The sequence below is a fragment of the Lagopus muta genome, chromosome 6 (assembly GCF_023343835.1).
Source record: "Lagopus muta isolate bLagMut1 chromosome 6, bLagMut1 primary, whole genome shotgun sequence".
Lineage (NCBI taxonomy): Eukaryota > Metazoa > Chordata > Aves > Galliformes > Phasianidae > Lagopus > Lagopus muta.
The window spans coordinates 6,853,514-6,872,135 of NC_064438.1; the positions used below are offsets into that span (position 1 = coordinate 6,853,514).

An 18,622-nucleotide genomic window follows, 5' to 3' on the forward strand; every position below is an offset into this window, starting at 1 on the left:
AATAGCAGTCAGTGTTCGCAGGGCCACACTCCCTCTCACTCTTCACCCAGGCTGATGCGTTGCTGTAAGTTTCTCAGCTGCTGGGTGCATTTCGGGTGGTAGGGATGGCAGGTGCAGACGCTGTTACCCTCCCCCTCCCCCCCCCCCCCCGCATTGATACATCCGCTGCCGGGGGGGCAGGAAGTGCTGGGGGCCCCCCTGCACCACTCACACCGCAGCAACAGGACCTGCTCTAGCAGCGCTTTGTGATGGTGAGCACCCCAAAAACAGAGTGGGGGGGGAAGAAGGGGTCAGAGGGCAGGGTGGGGGCATCCCTGAGAATGGGAACATCCCAGAGAGTACCAGGGAGGGGGGATTCTGAAGTGCCCACAGACCCATGCATTCTCTGCCACGGTTACCCCATTACAGATTTGGGGGTGGGGAGTGAAGCAGAGAGGATGCACTTTGTTCCCATGCGACTCCCCATCTGCAGACGCTGTGTTGGGGGGAAGGGGAAAAACCCACGGGCCTTCGGGGCAGCCCAATGGATTGGGGGTCAGGGCCTGGGAGGTCACGGGGCCGAGCACTGCAGGTATCGACGAGGACCCATCCCGTCTCACAGGACACCGCCTGGCGCCCCGCAGCCACGCTGCTGCTGGCGGGTCTGGTGGCAGCTGGGGAGCCCGCAGTGAGCCGCAGCGACCGGGCGGTGGGAGCCCTGCTGGGGCTGCTGCTGTGTCTGGCCGTGGGGCTGGCCTTGGCCTGGCGGCACCTCTGCCGTCTCTCGGACGGCCGCTACCACCCCCGGCCCGCGGGGCGTCGCGCCCTGGCCGTGCTGCAGAGCCGATGGCGGCGGCTGCGGGGCCGGGAGAGCACCGCCGAACCCAGCGGGGAAGGGGACGAAGCCCCGGAAGCGGAGGAGCTGATGCCGTGGGGCGCGGAGCGGCAGCGCCGCGAGGAGGAGGAGGAGGACGGAGAGGAAGAGGCCCCGCAGGAGGAGGAAGAGGAGCAGCACCCGGCGGAGCAGCCCCACGCACTGCTCGGCGACGCGCACAGCCTCGCGGGGACGGCGGCGTGGGGCGACGCGCGGCCGTCGGACAGCACCGCGCTGTGACGCCGCCGCCCCAATAAAGCGCTCAGCGCTCCTCCGGGCGGACACGGCGCGGTGGGCAGGGCGGGCCGCATCCCCCCCCCCCAAGCTCAGTACGCTGCAGCCGCACTGATCCATGCTTTAATGGTACGCGCACCGTTTCACCGAATCCTCTCCCTCCCACACCCCTACCTGGGCGGCCGCCCCCGACCCCACCGCATCTTCTTGGCGGAGGCGATAGGCAGCGGGGCCGTGGCCTCGGGCGGGGTGCCGCCCTCCAGCCCCAGCTCCATGGTCTCTGCAGATCTGAAGGGCTCGAACGGGGAGAACTTGACCGGGCTGCAGAGGGCGGACGGGGAGGTGAGGGGGGAGCAGCTTTGCCGTAGTGCCCCCCAAACCTGGCACGGGTACCTGACTGGGGTGTGGGGGCTGCTGTTGAGGCGGCGGGGTGCGCTCCGCACCTTAGGCTGAAAGGAGAAGCCCTCCTTGATACTTTCCAGCACTGAGGGGGCCACGTAGGTGAAGCCCTGGAGGAAGGCAGTGGCAAAGGGTGGGGCGGGGGAGCAGGGGGACACCTCTCCCTGTGCATCCACCCCGTACCAGGAAGGCCTGGTTGGCACTCTCACTGATGATGGCATCATCGGGGCTGTCCACGGGGGTCTGGCGTGTGAAGCGGGCATCGAACTGGCTGACATCCTCCTCCGACTGCTGTGTGGGGGAAGGAACGTGGCTGCTGTCCTCTGAGCCCCCCCTTCAACCATTGCCCCCCAGAGCACCCCCTGTACCAGGCAGGGTTTGAAGGGAGGGTCCAGGCGGCGTGCCAGCAGCTCCTCCCAGTTGATGTGCCGGAAGAAGGGATGCTTCTGGAGGGGAAGTAATGTTATATTGAGAAGTGGGGGGAGTGGAGAAACATCATTATACCCCTCCCCAACCCCTACCTGCACATCGGCTGCATCTCCCGGCCCCCCACCAACACGCTGGCTGGGGTTGCGCTTGAGGAACTGCAAGAGAAAGGAAATAGGGGTCCCAGCTGTCCCCCTCCACACACACACACACGGGGTGATGGGATCGGGGACAGGTGGAGGCACCTTCTTGAGCAGGTCACGTGCATCGGGCGTCAGGTAGGGTGGCAGCACCAGCTTCCCCTTCAGGATCTTGTCAATGGTTTTCTTGCGGTTCTCTGCTGTGAACGGGGGCTGCCAGGCGGGGGTTGGCCACAATGAGCCCTCCATGCTGTCCACGTGCCTCCCTCAACCCCCCCTGGGTGACTTGCCGATCCAGTGAGCATGTCGTGCATCACGGCACCCAGGCTCCACCAGTCCACTGCGCAGTTGTGCCCGCTGTGCACCAGGATCTCCGGGGCCCTTTGGGCAATGGGAGGCATGCCCTGAGTGCGTAGTCCCCCCAGGCTCCCCCTGGCACCTCTCCCCCTGCTTACATGTACTCAATGGTGCCGCAGAAGGTGTGGGTGACTGCTCCGTCATGGATGGACTCCTTGCACAGACCAAAGTCCGTCAACTTGATGTGACCTGGGGGGGTTCCGGAGGGGGTCAGCCCCCAGAATGGCACTGCACGGTGGCCCCCCAGCACCATACCCACCCTGGCTGTTGAGCATGATGTTTTCTGGCTTGAGATCGCGGTAGATGATGCCGTTGGAGTGCAGGTGGCCCAGCGCCAGTGTGATCTCACTGAGATAAAAGCTGTGCCATGGTGGAAGGGGGTGAGCAGCAGTCGGGGCCCCCAGTGCCCTCCTCCAGGCTGAGGACACATGGGGACACATGGGGATACGCAGGGACGTGTGCTGGCCTTACCAGGCGGTGTCTTCCAGGAAGATACCCTCACGCTCCAGCTGCATGAAGAGCTCCCCACCTGCAACAAACAGCCAGGGGGCCGTGAGCTGTGCCCCCTTCATGCTTGCCCCCCCGTTCCCCCATACCACTGAGGCACTCCAGGATGAGGTAGAGCTTGCCGCCCGTCTGGAAGGCGTAGATGAGGTCAACAATGAAGGGGTGTTTGATGGTCTCCAGGATGTTTCTCTCAGCTCGTGTGTGCGCTGTGTCCTTGGCATTGCAGGCGATCTTGGCCTGGGACAGGGGGGTTACATGGTGAAGGGAGGGCATCACACAATGATGGGGGGGGTCCCACAGTGATGCAGCGCTCCATGGCACCTTCCTACCTTCTTCAGCACCTTCATGGCAAAGATCTTCCCTGTGTTAGTGCCCTGTACCTTGCGCACCTGGAAGACCTGCAGGATGGGGGGGGGGGAGGGAGGGCAAACTTCCTGACACCCTCACCACGTGAGCAGCCCCCCTTCCCAAAGCCCTCCTACCTTGCCATAGCTGCCCTTGCCCAGGACGCGCAGCAGCTCGAAGCAGTGGGGCCCAATGTGCTCGGGGCCATTGTTGACGCTGCTCTCTGAGATCTCTATCTCCTCGTAGTGCCCCACAGGCCTGTGAGGTGGCGGTGTGGGGATGGTGAGTAGGGATGGGGCCCCCTCAGAGCCGCCCCTCAGTGCCACCCTACACTCACTCCAGGCCGTTCCCCCGGGGCTCCAACTCCATCTCCTGTGGGGACATGGCATCAGTGCCACACGGCACGGTGGCTTTAGCCCTGTCCTTCATCCTTGGAACAGGTCCTGCCTTTCCTCCCACCCCTAGCCCAGGTCTCTGGTCCCCATTACACACCGCATCCCAGCCCTCCCATCACCTCTGATCCCCACCAGGACCCAGAGCTCCTCACCACTCCTGAGCCCCCATCCCACGCCCAGACAGCCCCACTCTGCTCCATCCCTACCCTGTCCTTATCCCACATCCCTCTTCCCACCAGGCTCAGTTCCCCACGTCCCCTCTCCCGTACCCCCATCCCCAGGCAGTCCTGGTATTCCTAGCTGTATTCCTCACCTATCCCCCACCCCCACCAGGTCGTAGTCACCTCTGTCAGGATCCCCGACTGCCTTCCTCGTGCCCCTGTCCCCAGTCCCACCACGTCCCAGCCCCTTATCCCCACTCTCGATCAGCTCCCCACGCCGTCCCCGCGCCGTCTCCCCGCCAGGTCCCGACGTCCCCACGTCCCATGTGGACTCACGGCGCCCAGCTCGGGCTCTTCCCCGTCGCTTCCCTCCTCGGTCTCCAGGTCGATGTCGAACACCCCCGCCATTGCGGAGCCGCAGCGAATCCGCGGGCCCCGCCCGGTCACGGCCGCGTCGCATCACCAGAGGGATTCGGGATCCCCGCCGCGGGGCACTCCGGGACGTGGAGTCCGAGCACGTGGCCCCGCCCCCAGACTTAGCCACGCCCCCAGACTTAGCCACGCCCATCAGACTTAGCCACGCCCACCAGCACTAGCAACGCCAGTGTTTGCTACGCCCCGTAGGCCAGGCTGCGCCCCTCCGTCTCGGGTGTCTCCCAAAGGGCAGGGGTCGGCCCCAAATGTCAGCGCTGGCGCACGGAGCCCCGCGGGGGGATTGCTGGGAGGGGAACCTCCCCGAAATAAACACGGGCCTTGACGCACTGAGTTGGCGCTCTGCAGCCTTTATTGGTGCACGTGGCTCTGGGGGTGCTCCCCGGGCCCGGGTTGGGATTGTGCCACTTCCACGGGTCGTGAGGTGCTTGGGGGGTCGGACTGGAGGCGACCACCAGAAGAACCTCCAACTGGGCCTCGGGCTGCTACTGCACTCCTGTGTTATTGTGGGGTCTGTGTTGTTATTGCAGGGTCTCGGGCACTATGTGGGCTGTGTTACTGCAGGGTCGCTGCTGTTACTGCAGGGTCTCAGGCAGTACGTGGTCTATTGTTATAAGGCTTCAGGCACTACACAGGCTGCTGCGAACACTGCTATTACTGTATGGTTTCAGCCACGTGGGCCGTGTGTCACTGCAGGGTTGCTGTTATTGTAGGGTCTCTTGCTGCCACTTGCAGGTGCCGTTTCCCCGTTGATGGTGGCAGTGGCTGTGACACGCTGTTATCACGTGGCATCATCCTGGGATCGTGAGACACGGGGAGATTCTCCTCACGCTGCTTTGCCACTGTCAGGTTTGTTACTGTAGGGTCTCCCCAGCAACGGGGTGTTCTCACGGGATATCCCCATGCACAGTTCTCAGTGCAGGTGCCTCCCGCTCCTGTTATTGTAGGGTCTCCTGCTTCTGCAGTGGATCTCTGCTATACGCCTGTTACTGTAGGATCTCCCCGTGCTGTTCTATCACTGTGGGGTCTCCCCTCACACAGGTGTTATTGTAGGATCTCCCAGTATTTATCCTCTGTCACAGGGTCTCACGATGGTCATCTCTTACTGTGTGCTCCCCTCATACTGCATCGTTTCCTCATGTTTGCCTGTTACAACGGGATCTCCCCACACTCAGTGGTTTTAGGAGGGGCTCCTCATGTTTGCCTGTTACTATGGGCTGCTCTGTTACAGCCTGCTCTGCAGGCTCTCCCCATTGCTGCAGCTCCCATGCTGCATCGAGGGCCATGCTGCGTGTCGTGGGGCCGCCGTGTTGCTACAGGCCCACAGCCCACAGCCCAACCCCGAGAGAGCGGGGGGTTGAGATTGGGGTGCGGGCCTCTGGGGGGGATCTGGGGGATGCGAAGCCCGGCCCCGGCCCCGCGTCCCCAGCCCCGCCGTGGCTATTTGAAGTGGGAGAGGAAATGACTGACGGGGTACTGGGGCGAGTCGATGCCCAGTGCCTGGCACAGCCCCAGCAGCCGCCCGCAGGCCTCGGCGGGGCCATTCCCGGTGCAGGCCACGCTCAGGCAGGGCTCCTCGTAGCGCCCGCCTGCCTCCTCAAAGAGCGGGTTGAGGCGCACCAGGCCTTGCCGCTGCAGGCCCTGCAGGGCCTCCATGACACCGCCGCGCAGGGCCTGGCCATGCTCCGACGCCAGGCACATGATGCCCGCCAGCTGCTGGCGGGGCGAAGGCCGGGAGGGCAGCACGGGCGGCAGGCCCAGCGCCAGCAGCACGGCGGCCAGCAGCAGGTCAGGCCCATAGACGGCGCGGATCCAGTCGCGCAGGTAGAAGCCGCCCATGCGAGGGTTGATCTCCAGCAGGCGTGGCCCGGCAGGGCCCAGCTTCAGCTCCACGTTGAAGACGCCGTGCCGTAGCCCGCAGGCCCGGCAGCAGCGCAGGGCTGCCCGCACCAGCTGGGCCTGCCGGTCAGCGGGCAGGCAGGAGGGCAGTATGGCCGCCGTCTCCAGGAAGGTGGGGAGGCGTGTGGGGCCGTTGTCCGACACCCAGGCGCCCAGCAGCCGGCCCTCGAACAGCACCAGGTCGACATCGTGCTCAGTGCCTGGCACGTACTCCATCAGCAGCATGGTGTTGCCCCAGCCCAGCCCGATGCCCGGGTGGTCGGCGTCGGCCCTCAGGTCGTGCCACAGCTGGGCCGCATGCGCGTGGCACTGCCCGGCGCTCTCCACCAGCCGCACGCCCACCGCCCCCGCCCCGAATTCCAGCTTGGCCACAGCAGGGAAGGGCACGGTGCCCGCCGCCTGCTCCACGTCGCCGTGGCTGCGCAGCCGGCGGCAAGGCACGGCGAAGGCGGCCGGAGGCGGGCGGCCGTGGCGGCAGCGCTGCAGGTGCTGGTGGGTACGGCTCTTCTGCTTGGCCAGGCGTATGGCGGCGGGAGAGCAGCCGGGCAAGCCCAGCCGCTGGCACAGCAGCGCTGTCAGCACCACGCAGTCATCCCAGTAGGAGAGGCAGGCGTCAGGCCGCAGCCCGCGAGCGCGCAGCATCTCCAGCACGTGCTCAGCGTGCTCCTCGTCCCGACGGTGCTCCCGGCTGTCATAAGGCAGGAAGGTCTCCACCAGCCCAGCCGCAAAGTGCTCGGGGTCCGACTCTACCAGGTGGATCTGCAGCACCAAGTTGGTGGCACCACGGAGTGGTGGGACACAATGTGCCCACCCCATGGCAACGCTACCCAGCGTTCACTGTGAAGCCTACAGACGGCTCCATCATCTCTGTCCCTGGTCCTGGTGCCCTGCCCACATCCCCAGTCTGTCCTCATCCCCACCAAGTCCTGGTCTGCCCATCCCCATCTTTAATTCCCAGTCTCCAGCCAGTACCAGTGCCCCTGTACTCAGCCTGTTCCCGTCCTTCCAGTTCCTGATCGTCCGCGCCCTCATCCCTGGCCTTAAGACCCCTGTCCCCAGTGCAGTTCCCACATACATAGGCTGTCCTCAGCCCTACCCATCTCTGTTCCCATTCCCACCACAACCAGGTCCCCACAGTCTCTATCCTAGCTTCCCTGACCCCAGCCATTACAGGTCCTCTTTGTTCATTCCCGGTGTCATTCCCTAGCTTCGCTTTCACTCTGAAGCCTACTGAAAGCCACAGCACCCAGCGTTCACTCTGAAGCCTACTGTTGGCCCAATCTGCTCACCCGCAGGCCGTACTCGCGTGCTGCCTCCCAGACGAAGCTCTTGCTGGCTCCTCCAGCCCCAATCAGCAGGATGTCCTTGCCTTCAACTAGGCGGCACTGCGCCCGGTGCAGCAGGCACTCGGCCAGCAGTCGCGGCACGTCTCCAGCCGGCTGCCCCACATCATGCCCCATGCCCTCAACCAGCAGGCACGTCTCCAGGCAGCGCAGGCAGTTGGTAGAGAGGGCCACCAATTCCAGGGTGTCATCCACGCACGCCAACAGGAAATCCACACCTTGGGGACACAGAGCACTCAGTGCCACAAGGCCATCAGCCCCACTTGACACCAAGGGAGCAGGCCGAGGTCAGAGCTCACCAAGGACGTCGGTGTGGGCACGGGCACCGCCACGCTGAGCGGGGCTCAGCTCGCCCTCCGCAGCTAGGACGGCAGCCATGCTGGCTTCGGCAGCCTCCCGCAGCCGCCCTGCCAGTGCCTGCCGCTGTGCCGCATCTGCCAGGCCCCACTGCCGCAGGCTGGAGTCCAGGCCCAAGGGCAGCAGCGAACCGTGCCGCACCGGCACCTCTGCCCGCCCCACAGTACAGGCCACCTGTGGGGACACGCCACCAAGAGGACACAGGGTGACACTGGGATGCAGGTGGGTGTCCCCGAGGCAGGGATGTGGGCTGCCAGCCCCTGGGACACGGGGACTCATGGGGCCTTGTGCTGGCACCCAGAGCCCGGGGCAGGGGATGCTCGCAGCCACCCCCAGCCACACCTGGCCCAAGGAGAGGGGCTGCAGGAAAGGGGGTGGAGGCTTCAGACGCCACGCACGGGTGTGTACCCGCCAGCCCCGTCCCCAGACCGTACCTGGCAGAGCTGGGGCCGGTCTCCCCAGGACCGGCAGACGACGGTGCAGATGCGCAGGGCCATGGGCAGCCGCGGGGCTGCGCTGCCTGAGGGGTGAGGGACAGGGCAGGGACAGCAGCATCCCACCCACAGCCCCCAGCTCACCCTGCGGTGCCCCAGCCCCAGGGAAGGGGGTCCCAGCCAAGGACGGTCCCCCCCCCAGTGCCACGCTCACCCCCAGCCCAGGGGACAGGAGGGGCAGGTTACCTTCCCCCCACCCTTAGGGACTGAGTCCGAGGTGGCCACCCCCCACCCACAAGCAGACACGAGGGAGCCCCCAGAAGCCCTTCCTGAGTGGTGGGTATCCGAGGGGGGTCTTACGTGGGGGCAGCGTGGGCAGGCGGCCGGTGGGCACCAGGGCTTCCAGCAGGATGCTCTCCTCCTCACGTAGGCCCTTCAGCAGGGCTGCCACTGCCTGTGCCACTGCCTTGCCCTCCACCTTCCTGTGGGTGCTGCGGGGGTCCGTTCCACGCCACCGCCACCCTGACAGCCGCACTGCCACCTGTGTGCAGGGCAGTGTCACCCCATGCCACCCTTTCACAGCACTGCATGCCACCATGTTCCCTGCAATGCCATGTTACCCCATGCCACCAGACTGCACCATCCTGCCGCCCCTGTCCCATGCAGAACCATGTTACCCTGTCCCATGTCATCCCATCCCACTCCACCCGAGCATCGTGCCACCCTGTCCCCCCCTCTGCCACCCCCCTCCCCCACATTGTGCCATGTCCCCCCTGCTGTCCCCACCTGATCGTAGGGCCGCATGGTGCTGCCCTCCAGGAAGGCGACCACCTCATCCTGCACCAGGCTCTCCTGACCACGGGGGTCCTGCAGCCTCACCAGGCGCACCCCGGGGGGTTTGGGCTCCTCAGGCAGGGTCTCCCACAGCCCCGTGGTGAAGGCCAGGGTGGGGGGCACAGGCAGGCCGGCGCGGGCAGACAGCAACCAGCGAGAGAGCAGGGGGTCCTCCAGCCAGCGTGCCAGTGGTGCTGAGCCTCCAGTAGGGCAATCAAGGTCACGGGCCAGCTCACCCTCCCAACTGCCCTCCGACCCAAAGGTGCCAGTGACGTAGGTAGCACGCCGGGGAGGCACAAATTCTTCCAGGGCAGTGCAGCCCCCTGCCTCGAAGGAGACCCCCCTGGAGAGCAGCAGGGACCACGCGCCTGGTGATGTCTCTGAGGGTACGCGGCTGGCCCAGGCAGGTGCCAGGCACAGCACCATGGCACCTGTGGGTGGCACGGGATGAGCAGTGGCTGTGTCCCCATACACCAGGGGGGCTGTTGGCAGCCAGGCCTGGGGGACAGGGCCATACTCACCTGGGCAGCGGGAGCCACCCTCCAGCAAGATGGGCAGGAAGGCACTGGGGGAGCCCAGGATGCACACAGTCATATCCAGCTGGCCAAATCCTGCAGCAAGGCAGTGGTAGGGTGCATGGGACCTGCTGCCACCTCATGTGAGCAGCCCGTGTCCTCAGCCCGGCACTGTGACCCCAGCCCAGCACCACAACCCCAAGCTGGCACCACAGTCCCCAGCCCAGCTGTGAAACACAAAACTGTTTTTTTTTGTCGCAAAGCTCGCTTCGTGAGGCCTTTTCGGTGATAAGACTGACAACTGCTAATTATCTAGAGGGGCAAGTGGTGGGTGCCACCGTGCTCCAGGACTGCTGCTCACGATTGTAAACATAAGCAGATAGGGAACAAGCAGTCTTTTTCAGGGTGCAGCTTGAAGGACCTGCCACTGCCATAGGTGATAATGCTTTGCGTGGCAACGAAGGCACCACCTCCTGCTGGCTTAACTTCTGGGCCAGGTGTGCCACACTAACAGAGCAAAAAGAAGAAAGTCCTATAAACTTTCTTCTGGCAAGACACCAGCACTGTGCCCTGCTGCCAACCCACCTCTTAGCAGCCTGGTGTCCCCAGCTTGGCACCATGGTGCTGTACCACAACCCCAGCCTGGCACTGCATCCCCAGGCCACACCAAGACTCTGTACTGCCCTATCCTAGCACCCCACCACCCTGTGCCACCCATACCCATACCAGTGCCTCCCATACCCATACCAGTGCCTCCTGTACCCATACCAGAGCGCGGCTGGCCGGTGCGGTCTACGGTGAGGGGCATCCCCTCCAGGCGCAGGGTGCGCTGCAGCACCTCATAGGCATGGGCAGTGGGGTCAGGGTGCTCGCTGTCCTCGGGTCCCTCGCCGTCGGACACTTCCTCCTCCTGCCAGCCCGGGCACAGCGCCTCGGGGCCGGTCCACTCCTGCTCCTTCATGCCCAGAGCCTGCTCCGCGCTCAGCTGGTCCTCTGAGAGCTGTCACAGGGCACGGCCGAGCTGGCACCGCAACGGGCACCGCAACGGGCACGAGGGCCGTAGGTTCAGGGGGGGCATCGGGCAGCCAAGGGACGTCGCTGGGGCGGTGGTGTCGGGGTGCCCGGGAGCGGTGCCAGCCCCCGGACAAAGCGTCCCCTTGTCCCCGCAGGGTCACGCGGAGGCGGTGGGCACGGCGCTGCCACACGGAGCGCCGGCACCACCCAGCCCCGCCGAGAAGGGGAAGGGGCCCCCTGCCCTCACGCCCCGTGCCACCACTCACCATGCCGCGGGCGTCGGAGGGCTGCAAGAGACGGGAGGGGGGCTACAGTGAGCAGGACGCGGCCGGCGCGGTCAGCCGCCCCGCGGTGCCACGGTGCGCTCGGAGGGAAACCGAGGCACGCGCGGCCACGCGGCCCCGCGGGGACGAGCCGTGCCCGCAGTCACGCGTGGTCGCTGGCAGTGGGGCAGCCCCGTGCCCCGGCTTAGCGGCACAGAGAGCTATTGTCCCCGGCTTCCACCCGCCCGTCCCCGGCGCCGCGCGGTGCCGCCCCGCACGTCCCTCGGCTTAGCGCGACGGCTGCCCGCGATTTCGCCGCCGGACACTCGTGGAACAGCGCACGCGAATACCCACTGACACGCGTGGTGCCGCCGCCGCCCGCACCCACCGGCGGTCGCTGTCGCTGTCGGGCGGCTGTGGCGGCAGTGCCCGCGGAGCTTCGCCCGTTCTGCACCGGCGGCGAAGGCGCCTCCAGCGGCAGAGGGGCGTCCCCGGGGGAGGGAGCAGGGCGGGGCGGGGAGGCGGGGGAGAGGGGTCGGAGGATGTGCGGGGTGTGCGGACACCTTGGTTCAGGGGTGTGGGGTGTGAGGGAGCTATGGGGCCGTGGAAGTGAGGATGCGGGGGCACGAGTATATGGGGCATAGAAGTATGGGGAAATGGAGATGGGGCACATGGAGGCCTGGGGAGAAAGGTTTATGGGGTTACAGGAATTTGGGGACGCGAGGATTTGGGAATATGAGGATACGTGGAGACAAGGGTATGGGGATGTGGCAACAGGTGGATAGGAGGATATGGAGGTAAGGGAACGCAAGGATATGGGAAACAGGGGATTTGAGAATAGGGGACATGGCGGCTGAGGAATGTCGGAATGGGGACGGCTGGATTCGAGGACACGGAGACATGGGGATATGACAACAGCGGGATGTGAGGCTGCACGGATTTGGGGACACAGGACACGAGCAGCGGGGCACGCAGCCGGCACCGGAGCCAGGGACAGTTGCTGGGGTCGGTCGGGGACAGCAGCGCAGCTGACACCGCGGGGCTGAAATGTCACCACGGGCGCCGGGCCAGGGTCTGGCGGCACCGCACGGCTCGCATGGCACGTGGGGGGTTGCAGCAGCGGCATGGCGGCACAAGTGGCACTGATGCACAAGTGGCACAAGTGACGCAGGTGGAGCCCGTGGCGCAAGTGGCACCGCTGGTACGCGTCCCCGCGGAGCTCCCCACGCGCGTCCCCGCGCCGCGAGGGTAGCAACGGCCTCCGGGCAACGAACGGCACGGCGCGGCCGTCCCGGCAGCGCCCCGTGGGAGCGCGGAGCCACGACGCGCCTCCGCGGCCTCCGATCCGGCAGGGGGCGCCCTCCCCACCCGCCGCTCGCCCCGGCCGCTCTCTATGGCTGCGGGGCCGGGGCCGGGGCGGGCCGGGGCCGGGGGGGAAGCAGCGTCCGGCGGCCATGGCGGACACCGAGAAGCTCAACCTCGACTCCATCATCGGCCGCCTCCTGGAGGGTGAGCGGTGGGCTTCGAGACGACCTTGGGCGCGGCTAGGGGCGGGAAGGGCCGGGGTGTGCCGCGAGGGCTCTGCCTCCAGCCGCTGAGCTGGAGGGCGGGGGTGAGAGCCGGGGCCCGCGGGGAAACGTGGGCCGTGGGGAGCAATGGCAGTATGGGGGCTGCGGGACACCGGGGAGCTGCCGGGGATCGGGGGGGCCGTGGGGCCTCGGGGGACTGTGGGGAGCCGGGAGGTGGGGGCCCTGGGGGGGCTATTGAGGGATCCGGGAGGCTGTGGGAAAGAGAAGGGCTGCGGGTGAGCGGGGGGCTGTGGAGGGCCCGGGGCCCTGGGAGCTACGCGGGACTGCTGGGACACAGCCGTCTCCGGGAGCTCCGGGGCTGGAGTGGGTTTCGCTGAAGGCCACCCCTGCACAGTGCAAGGCTCGCGGCCGGGGAAGAACGTACAGCTGACAGAGAACGAGATCCGGGGGCTGTGCCTGAAGTCACGGGAGATATTCCTGAGCCAGCCCATCCTGCTGGAGCTGGAAGCCCCCCTCAAGATCTGTGGTGAGCAGCAGGCCGGGGGGGAGGGAAGGGGGTGGGCTGGGTGCCAGCGTCACTGTGTGTCCCCTGTGATCCTCTGACAGGTGACATCCACGGGCAGTACTACGACTTGCTGCGGCTCTTTGAGTACGGGGGCTTTCCCCCCGAGAGCAACTACCTGTTTCTGGGTGACTACGTGGACCGGGGCAAACAGTCACTGGAGACCATCTGCCTGCTGCTGGCCTACAAGATCAAGTACCCTGAGAACTTCTTCCTGCTGCGTGGCAACCATGAATGTGCCAGCATCAACCGCATCTATGGCTTCTATGACGAGTGTGAGTGCCACACCGACCCCACTGCTGACAAACAGGACTGCCCCCGCCTTCTCACCCCAGTACCAACGCCATACATGCAGTCAGCCTAAAGTCCCCACTGCCGTCCCTGTCTGCAGCTCTTCCATCTCCTGCAGACCTCATGTCCCCATCCCAGCCACCCAGCAACCCCTCCCACCCCCCTGGAGGGTTCAGTGCCACCCTGTGTGCAGTGTGGGACATGGGGGGGTGGAGAGGGTGGAGCACAGCCCACAGGAAGGGCTTCTGTGAGCACCCACCCTGCTGCCTTACAGGCAAGCGGCGATACAACATCAAGCTGTGGAAGACCTTCACCGACTGCTTCAACTGCTTGCCCATTGCTGCCATTGTGGATGAGAAGATCTTCTGCTGCCACGGAGGTGGGCACGGGGCTGGGGCTGCTGCCTGGGTCCAGAGGCTGCCCTACAGCATAACCTGATGCTCCTGTCCCATGCAGGGCTGTCCCCTGACCTGCAGTCGATGGAGCAGATCCGGCGCATCATGCGACCCACAGACGTGCCCGACCAGGGCCTGCTGTGTGATCTGCTCTGGTCTGACCCTGACAAGGATGTGCAGGGCTGGGGCGAGAACGACCGCGGTGTCTCCTTCACCTTTGGGGCTGAGGTGGTGGCCAAGTTCCTGCACAAGCACGACCTGGATCTCATCTGCCGGGCACACCAGGTACTGGGCTCAGGCCCCACCCAGGCTCCACACCAGTGGAGTTTTTCCCAGAAGCGGACATTTACACTTGAGGATGTGGTCGGGCTCTTTTGAGGGGGATGCTGTCCCTTGGGGGGGGTTTGTGGGCCCCGTGCACAGTGCACAGGGAGATCTGAGTGCTGCCGCCCCGCAGGTGGTGGAGGATGGCTACGAGTTCTTTGCCAAGCGCCAGCTCGTCACCCTCTTCTCTGCACCCAACTACTGCGGGGAGTTTGACAACGCAGGCGCCATGATGAGCGTGGATGAGACTCTCATGTGTTCCTTCCAGGTGAGTCAGGGCTTTGCTGGGGAGGCGGCAGCACGCAGGGCTCTGCCCGCAGCCCCCCCGCTCACCCTCTTCCCTGCAGATTCTGAAACCGGCAGACAAGAACAAGGGCAAGTATGGGCAGTTCAGTGGGCTGAACCCCGCTGGCCGCCCTGTCACCCCGCCACGCAACTCTGCGAAAGCCAAGAAGTGAGTGCCCGTCACCAGCAGCCCCAGCACCAGGTTGCTCCTCTCTCCATTTGTTTTTTTATTTGTAAGATCCTGTCCCCCCTGCCACTTTCTACTGTACCAAATGCGCCCTCTGGGGCAGGACCTGCCCCTTGGATGGCAGTGGAGGCAGGGCAGGAGGCTTTTTTGGGGAATAAACTTGTAATGGGTCTTAACATGTGGGTTTGGGATTATCCTGCATGGCCAGACAGTGCCAGCTGCTGCGCTGTGGCATCGGAATGGGGGCTCTCAGCACTCAGCATCGCTGTCCTCTGCCAATACCTCCTGGCTGGGGGCTGGGCCAGGCCCCCTTGGTGTCAGCACAGAACCAAAAAACAGCGAGCGGAACTTGGGGAGTGAAAAGATACAGGGTCAGAGGTCCATGCCAGTCCTCTACCCCCTCCCCCCACGTCAGTGCCCATGCCACACCTTCTTGTGAGGGGGTGTCCCTGGCACAGCTCCATCCTCCTCCTCCTCAGTGTCGCTTTTTGCAGGGTGAGGTGTGTGCAGGGAGAAGGTGGGGCTGGGGGGTGCCCCTGCATCCCCTTCACAGGCACTACTTTCCAAGGCCACCATGTAGGTCTCAAGGTCATCAGCAAAGTCATCCGAGGGGGCAGGTGGGTGGGAGACGCTGCTGGAGGGGACAGTGAGTGAGTAAATGTCAGGCAGCATTAGGACTGTACACTAGTCCCTACTGCTGGCAGCATGGGGCCGTTCACTCTGATCCTGTCTGATGGCCGTTACCCATTGGCGGCAGGGGGTGGCTGCGAGTCGCTCTCTGGGTCCAGGAGGGTGGCCAGGACAAGGTGTGCCTCCATCAGGGAGTCATCCAGGCTGAAGATGGCTGGCCTGGGGGCACACATGGACTGTGGGAAGTCCTGAAGGATGGGTCTGGGTGAATGAGGGACACTGTGGCGTTGGCTCCTACCTGCCGGGCTCATCATAGTGGATGGTGAGGGGCAGGCTGGAGGCCTCGGCGAAGCTCAGGAGCCCCTGGGGGGAGATGGGGCTTAGTGGGTCTGAGGGGCCACCGGGATGTGGGGCATAGGGTCACGGTCACACTCACCCTGAACTCCTTGAGACAGAAAGTGATGCAGGAGCCGGGCACCACTGCCACCTCCTGGAACTCATCCGGCGCCAACCACAGCTCTGTCACCATGGCCTTGCCGGGCTCTGCAGTGCAGCAGTCAGCGCCAGCTCCAGCAGACCCCTCCCTGTCCCCGTGCCCCATCCCCACTCACCACTGCCCTCCTCCAGATGGCTGCGCAGCCCGATTCGGCCCCCAGCAGCAGCTCCCAGCGTCACCTCTGCCAGTGTCTGCGGGAAGTGCACCACCGCCTCCGCCAGCACCCTGCAGTGAGGGCACTCAGCACCATGACCCCCCCAGCGGCCCCCACCCCACATCCCCCAGCACTCACTGTGCAGGAGCACGCAGCCGGCTGGCGCAGCTCTGCGTGTCGAAGATGGCCTGCAGCCGCTCACACTCCTGGAAGGCCAGCTGGTGGGTGCGGGTGACACCTGCAGGACAGCCTCATTAAGCCCCGCTGTAGCCCCGTGACCCCAATGCAGTCACCTCCCCCTCACCGTGCTTGCAGTGCAGCTGTAACACCAGGTGCCCAGCGCAGGGCCGCAGCACCACCAGGCAGCGCTCCACCGACTTGTCCAGAGTTGGCAGCGAGCGGAACACGCCCAGGAAGGACTGGGGATAAGGACAGCATCACTGCCTGTCCCTCCTGGAGGCACAGACGTAGGGGGCACCTGGGGGGGGGCCTGCACCTTCATCAGCACTTTGCAGCGGGTGCTGGGGGGGCCTGGCTCATAACGCTGGAAGAATAGCGGCATGAAGAAAAAGGAGGCAAAGGCGGAGCGGGAGGCACTGGCGGCACGCAGGGACAGCTGAGGACGTACAGGGGGTGGCACCGGGCACCGGGGGGCGCCACAGCCACGTCCCGGCATCCCCCTGTGCCCATACCCCAGTGTCAGAGGGCTCCAGGTAGAGGTGGTCGCCGACACGGGACAGCGCGTGCACGGCATGGCCGAGAGCTGTGGGTGGAGGGGGGAGGTCAGATGGGGGCAGACGGCACCCCGCGGCCCCCCTCCGCCTCCCCATCCCACCTTTCACGTTGCCGCCTTCGATAACGCACTTCATGGCGACGGGGATGCGGGGAAAGCACGTGGAGGGCCGGCCCGCCAGGCCGCGCCCCCCACCCCCTCGGGGGGCCGGCTGGTGGCCCCGCCTCTCCCCCTCCCCACGCCCGGTGGTCGCGTCCGCCTCCCGCAGCGCCCCCCCGGCAGCGCCCTGCGCGGCCCCGCCCGCCCCTGCGCCCCCACCGGCCCCGCGGAGCCCCCGCCCGCCTCACTGCCGCGCTGCGCCGCCACCTTCCCCACTCCCGCGCCCGCCGCACTCCCATTGGGCGGAAGCTCGCCTTCTTCCCGCCCCCGCTGGCGGCCCATTGGTGGCCCCGGCCTCGTGACGGCGTCCAAGCCGCGGGCATTGCCTCACGTGATACCGGGGGCAGGGCTGGGAGTGAGGCCCTGCCCCCTCCGCCCCTCGGAGCGCTCGGGGGCGGGCCCTCTCCGGCCGGCCCGCTCGCTATTGGGTGGTGGAACACAGGCGCCACCGCGGATTGGAGAGCGGCCGGAGCGACGTGCCGCATAGCCAATGGGGCCTCGAGGAGCAGAGGCGGGGAGAGGCCGAGTGCGCTCCCCTCAGGCGATGGGGACTCGTGGGCCGGGTGGGGTGCCGCACAGCGCCGGCCCGGGCGCGGTTTTCCCCTCAGGCCCTCCGCCTCAGGCGGGGCTTTCTCCGGGCCTCTCTGGTTTCCCGCAGCCCAATTTTGGTGCTGCGCCTTTCCTACTACCCGGCGTGGAAGGGCTCCTCAGTTGTCTGCAGTGCCTGTAGGTGAGTGCCGTGGGCTGGCTCTGCCGCCGTGGGTCACGCTGTGCCTTCAGCCGTGCTGTGCCGTGGGCCGCAGCTGCTCTTCTTCCTCCTGCTCTACCCACGGGGCCCTGAGGCCTTTGGGCCCTCAGCAGCTCCCCACCAGTTGTCCGCAATGCAGGGGGGGCCGGGGCTCCCCTGTGCACCAGTTGGAGCCGGCTGCCTTCCTCAGTGCACAATGGAGAGCCTCCCAGCATCCGGGGCTGTGGGTGTTTGGGGTCAGAACCCTTCCTGGTACTGCAAAAGGTCGTCGGTGGGAGGCGAGGGCGAAGTGGCTGCCGGTGCCGTGGCCGTGGGCAGGGGCACGGCTCTCCTGAACCTGCATTCCAGGAGTCTGAAGGCTGAGGGGGAAAACACGCAGCCAGAGCACAGTGTGTCAGCAAGCAGCTCTGTCCTGGTGGCCAGGGGGAGGTGAGCAGCTCCCCGATGCTGTGGGGCGAGTCCCTGGGATCCCCTGGCACGTGGGCAGGGGCAGCGGTATCATGCTTGTGCCTGCAGCTGCAGCCCTGCCGGGCACTCCCCAACGCTTTGGGGCAGCTGGCAGAGGTGGGGACATTCCCCTTAGCACTGGGGCTGCCGAAGCTTTGCCCTGCTGCAGAGGGGACGTGTAGCAGCACTGCTGTGTGTGGTTCACAAGGGTCTTGTCTTCTATCTGTCCATCCTGGCCGTGCGTCTCCACCTGGCACCCAGTGCTTCGTGTACACACCGGGGTGCCGGCCCCGCATCCCCAGTATGAAATTCCCCCTTGTTTGCTGCGTGCCGGTGGCAACCAGAGCGGCGCTGCACCTTCCTGGGGCTGCTCCTCCACGCTGGCTGCTGGCAGCCGGCAGCCCCACGGGGAAGATGCTGGGTGGGGGCAGAGAGCAGCGGGAAGACACTTGGTGCACGGGGCAATTACCGGGCTGTGTGTGCTGCCCTTGGCTGCAGTCACCTGCTGGCCCCGCTGCTTAGTGCTTCCCGAGGGGCTCCGCCCCGGGGCTCACTCACCTGCCTCTGCCCCTGAGCTGCCAGCAGAAGAAAGCAGAGTTATGCCGGTGGTCCGCGTAGCCGTGCCTGTCCAGCCGCGCTGCCCCGTCCCCCTATTTCCCGCCCTCCCTGCCGCCTTTCCACCCCTCCGCCGCCTCTCTCCGCCTCCCCCCCTCCCTTGCCTGGCACCCCCCGCCCCCCCTCGTGAGCCATCCCCTCTCCGAGGCGGTGAGAGCA

The 18,622-nt window shown here is 65.9% G+C and overlaps 5 protein-coding genes across 10 annotated transcripts; 2 read left to right on the top strand and 3 right to left on the bottom strand.

The window, feature by feature from the left end:
• The first annotated feature begins 176 nt into the window (after positions 1–176).
• Positions 177–1,202, top strand: LOC125694974 (protein tyrosine phosphatase receptor type C associated protein). Its single transcript, XM_048948921.1, has 2 exons — positions 177–251; positions 602–1,202. The coding sequence occupies exons 1-2, from the start codon at positions 249–251 to the stop codon at positions 1,091–1,093; spliced, it is 495 nt and encodes a 164-aa protein (XP_048804878.1). The 5' UTR covers positions 177–248; the 3' UTR covers positions 1,094–1,202.
• RPS6KB2 (ribosomal protein S6 kinase B2) lies at positions 1,195–4,346 on the bottom strand. 3 transcript variants are annotated; one of them, XM_048948917.1, is made up of 15 exons: positions 4,154–4,346; positions 3,599–3,633; positions 3,399–3,519; positions 3,246–3,314; positions 3,006–3,153; positions 2,881–2,938; positions 2,669–2,769; positions 2,508–2,598; positions 2,343–2,433; positions 2,158–2,265; positions 2,008–2,070; positions 1,855–1,932; positions 1,670–1,774; positions 1,481–1,596; positions 1,195–1,408 (listed from the first exon to the last, which is right to left on the bottom strand). In XM_048948917.1, the coding sequence occupies exons 1-15, from the start codon at positions 4,223–4,225 to the stop codon at positions 1,258–1,260; spliced, it is 1,407 nt and encodes a 468-aa protein (XP_048804874.1). In that variant the 5' UTR covers positions 4,226–4,346; the 3' UTR covers positions 1,195–1,257. The 3 variants fall into 3 exon arrangements, with proteins under 3 accessions (XP_048804874.1, XP_048804875.1, XP_048804873.1); XM_048948918.1 differs by having other exon boundaries at positions 1,481–1,536; positions 1,670–1,777; XM_048948916.1 differs by having other exon boundaries at positions 1,670–1,777.
• A 229-nt stretch (positions 4,347–4,575) lies between these two features.
• CARNS1 (carnosine synthase 1) lies at positions 4,576–11,395 on the bottom strand. 2 transcript variants are annotated; one of them, XM_048948914.1, is made up of 10 exons: positions 11,297–11,395; positions 10,912–10,932; positions 10,400–10,631; positions 9,638–9,727; positions 9,069–9,547; positions 8,643–8,823; positions 8,283–8,368; positions 7,791–8,022; positions 7,438–7,709; positions 4,576–6,907 (listed from the first exon to the last, which is right to left on the bottom strand). In XM_048948914.1, the coding sequence occupies exons 2-10, from the start codon at positions 10,912–10,914 to the stop codon at positions 5,690–5,692; spliced, it is 2,793 nt and encodes a 930-aa protein (XP_048804871.1). In that variant the 5' UTR covers positions 10,915–10,932; positions 11,297–11,395; the 3' UTR covers positions 4,576–5,689. The 2 variants fall into 2 exon arrangements, with proteins under 2 accessions (XP_048804871.1, XP_048804872.1); XM_048948915.1 differs by having other exon boundaries at positions 11,263–11,367.
• Positions 11,396–12,286: 891 nt separating this feature from the next.
• On the top strand, positions 12,287–14,657 carry PPP1CA (protein phosphatase 1 catalytic subunit alpha). Its single transcript, XM_048949093.1, has 7 exons — positions 12,287–12,417; positions 12,832–12,963; positions 13,044–13,274; positions 13,565–13,669; positions 13,747–13,970; positions 14,143–14,277; positions 14,357–14,657. Exons 1-7 carry the CDS (start codon positions 12,363–12,365, stop codon positions 14,465–14,467), a joined length of 993 nt encoding a protein of 330 aa, XP_048805050.1. The 5' UTR covers positions 12,287–12,362; the 3' UTR covers positions 14,468–14,657.
• On the bottom strand, positions 14,502–16,934 carry RAD9A (RAD9 checkpoint clamp component A). 3 transcript variants are annotated; one of them, XM_048949092.1, is made up of 11 exons: positions 16,861–16,934; positions 16,454–16,524; positions 16,258–16,377; positions 16,066–16,180; positions 15,900–15,999; positions 15,723–15,832; positions 15,548–15,654; positions 15,410–15,474; positions 15,226–15,330; positions 14,911–15,115; positions 14,502–14,829 (listed from the first exon to the last, which is right to left on the bottom strand). In XM_048949092.1, exons 3-11 carry the CDS (start codon positions 16,321–16,323, stop codon positions 14,731–14,733), a joined length of 972 nt encoding a protein of 323 aa, XP_048805049.1. In that variant the 5' UTR covers positions 16,324–16,377; positions 16,454–16,524; positions 16,861–16,934; the 3' UTR covers positions 14,502–14,730. The 3 variants fall into 3 exon arrangements, with proteins under 3 accessions (XP_048805049.1, XP_048805048.1, XP_048805047.1); XM_048949091.1 differs by lacking the exon at positions 16,861–16,934 and adding an exon at positions 16,597–16,770 and having other exon boundaries at positions 14,911–15,112; XM_048949090.1 differs by lacking the exon at positions 16,861–16,934 and adding an exon at positions 16,597–16,770.
• Between the last annotated feature and the right edge of the window lie 1,688 nt (positions 16,935–18,622).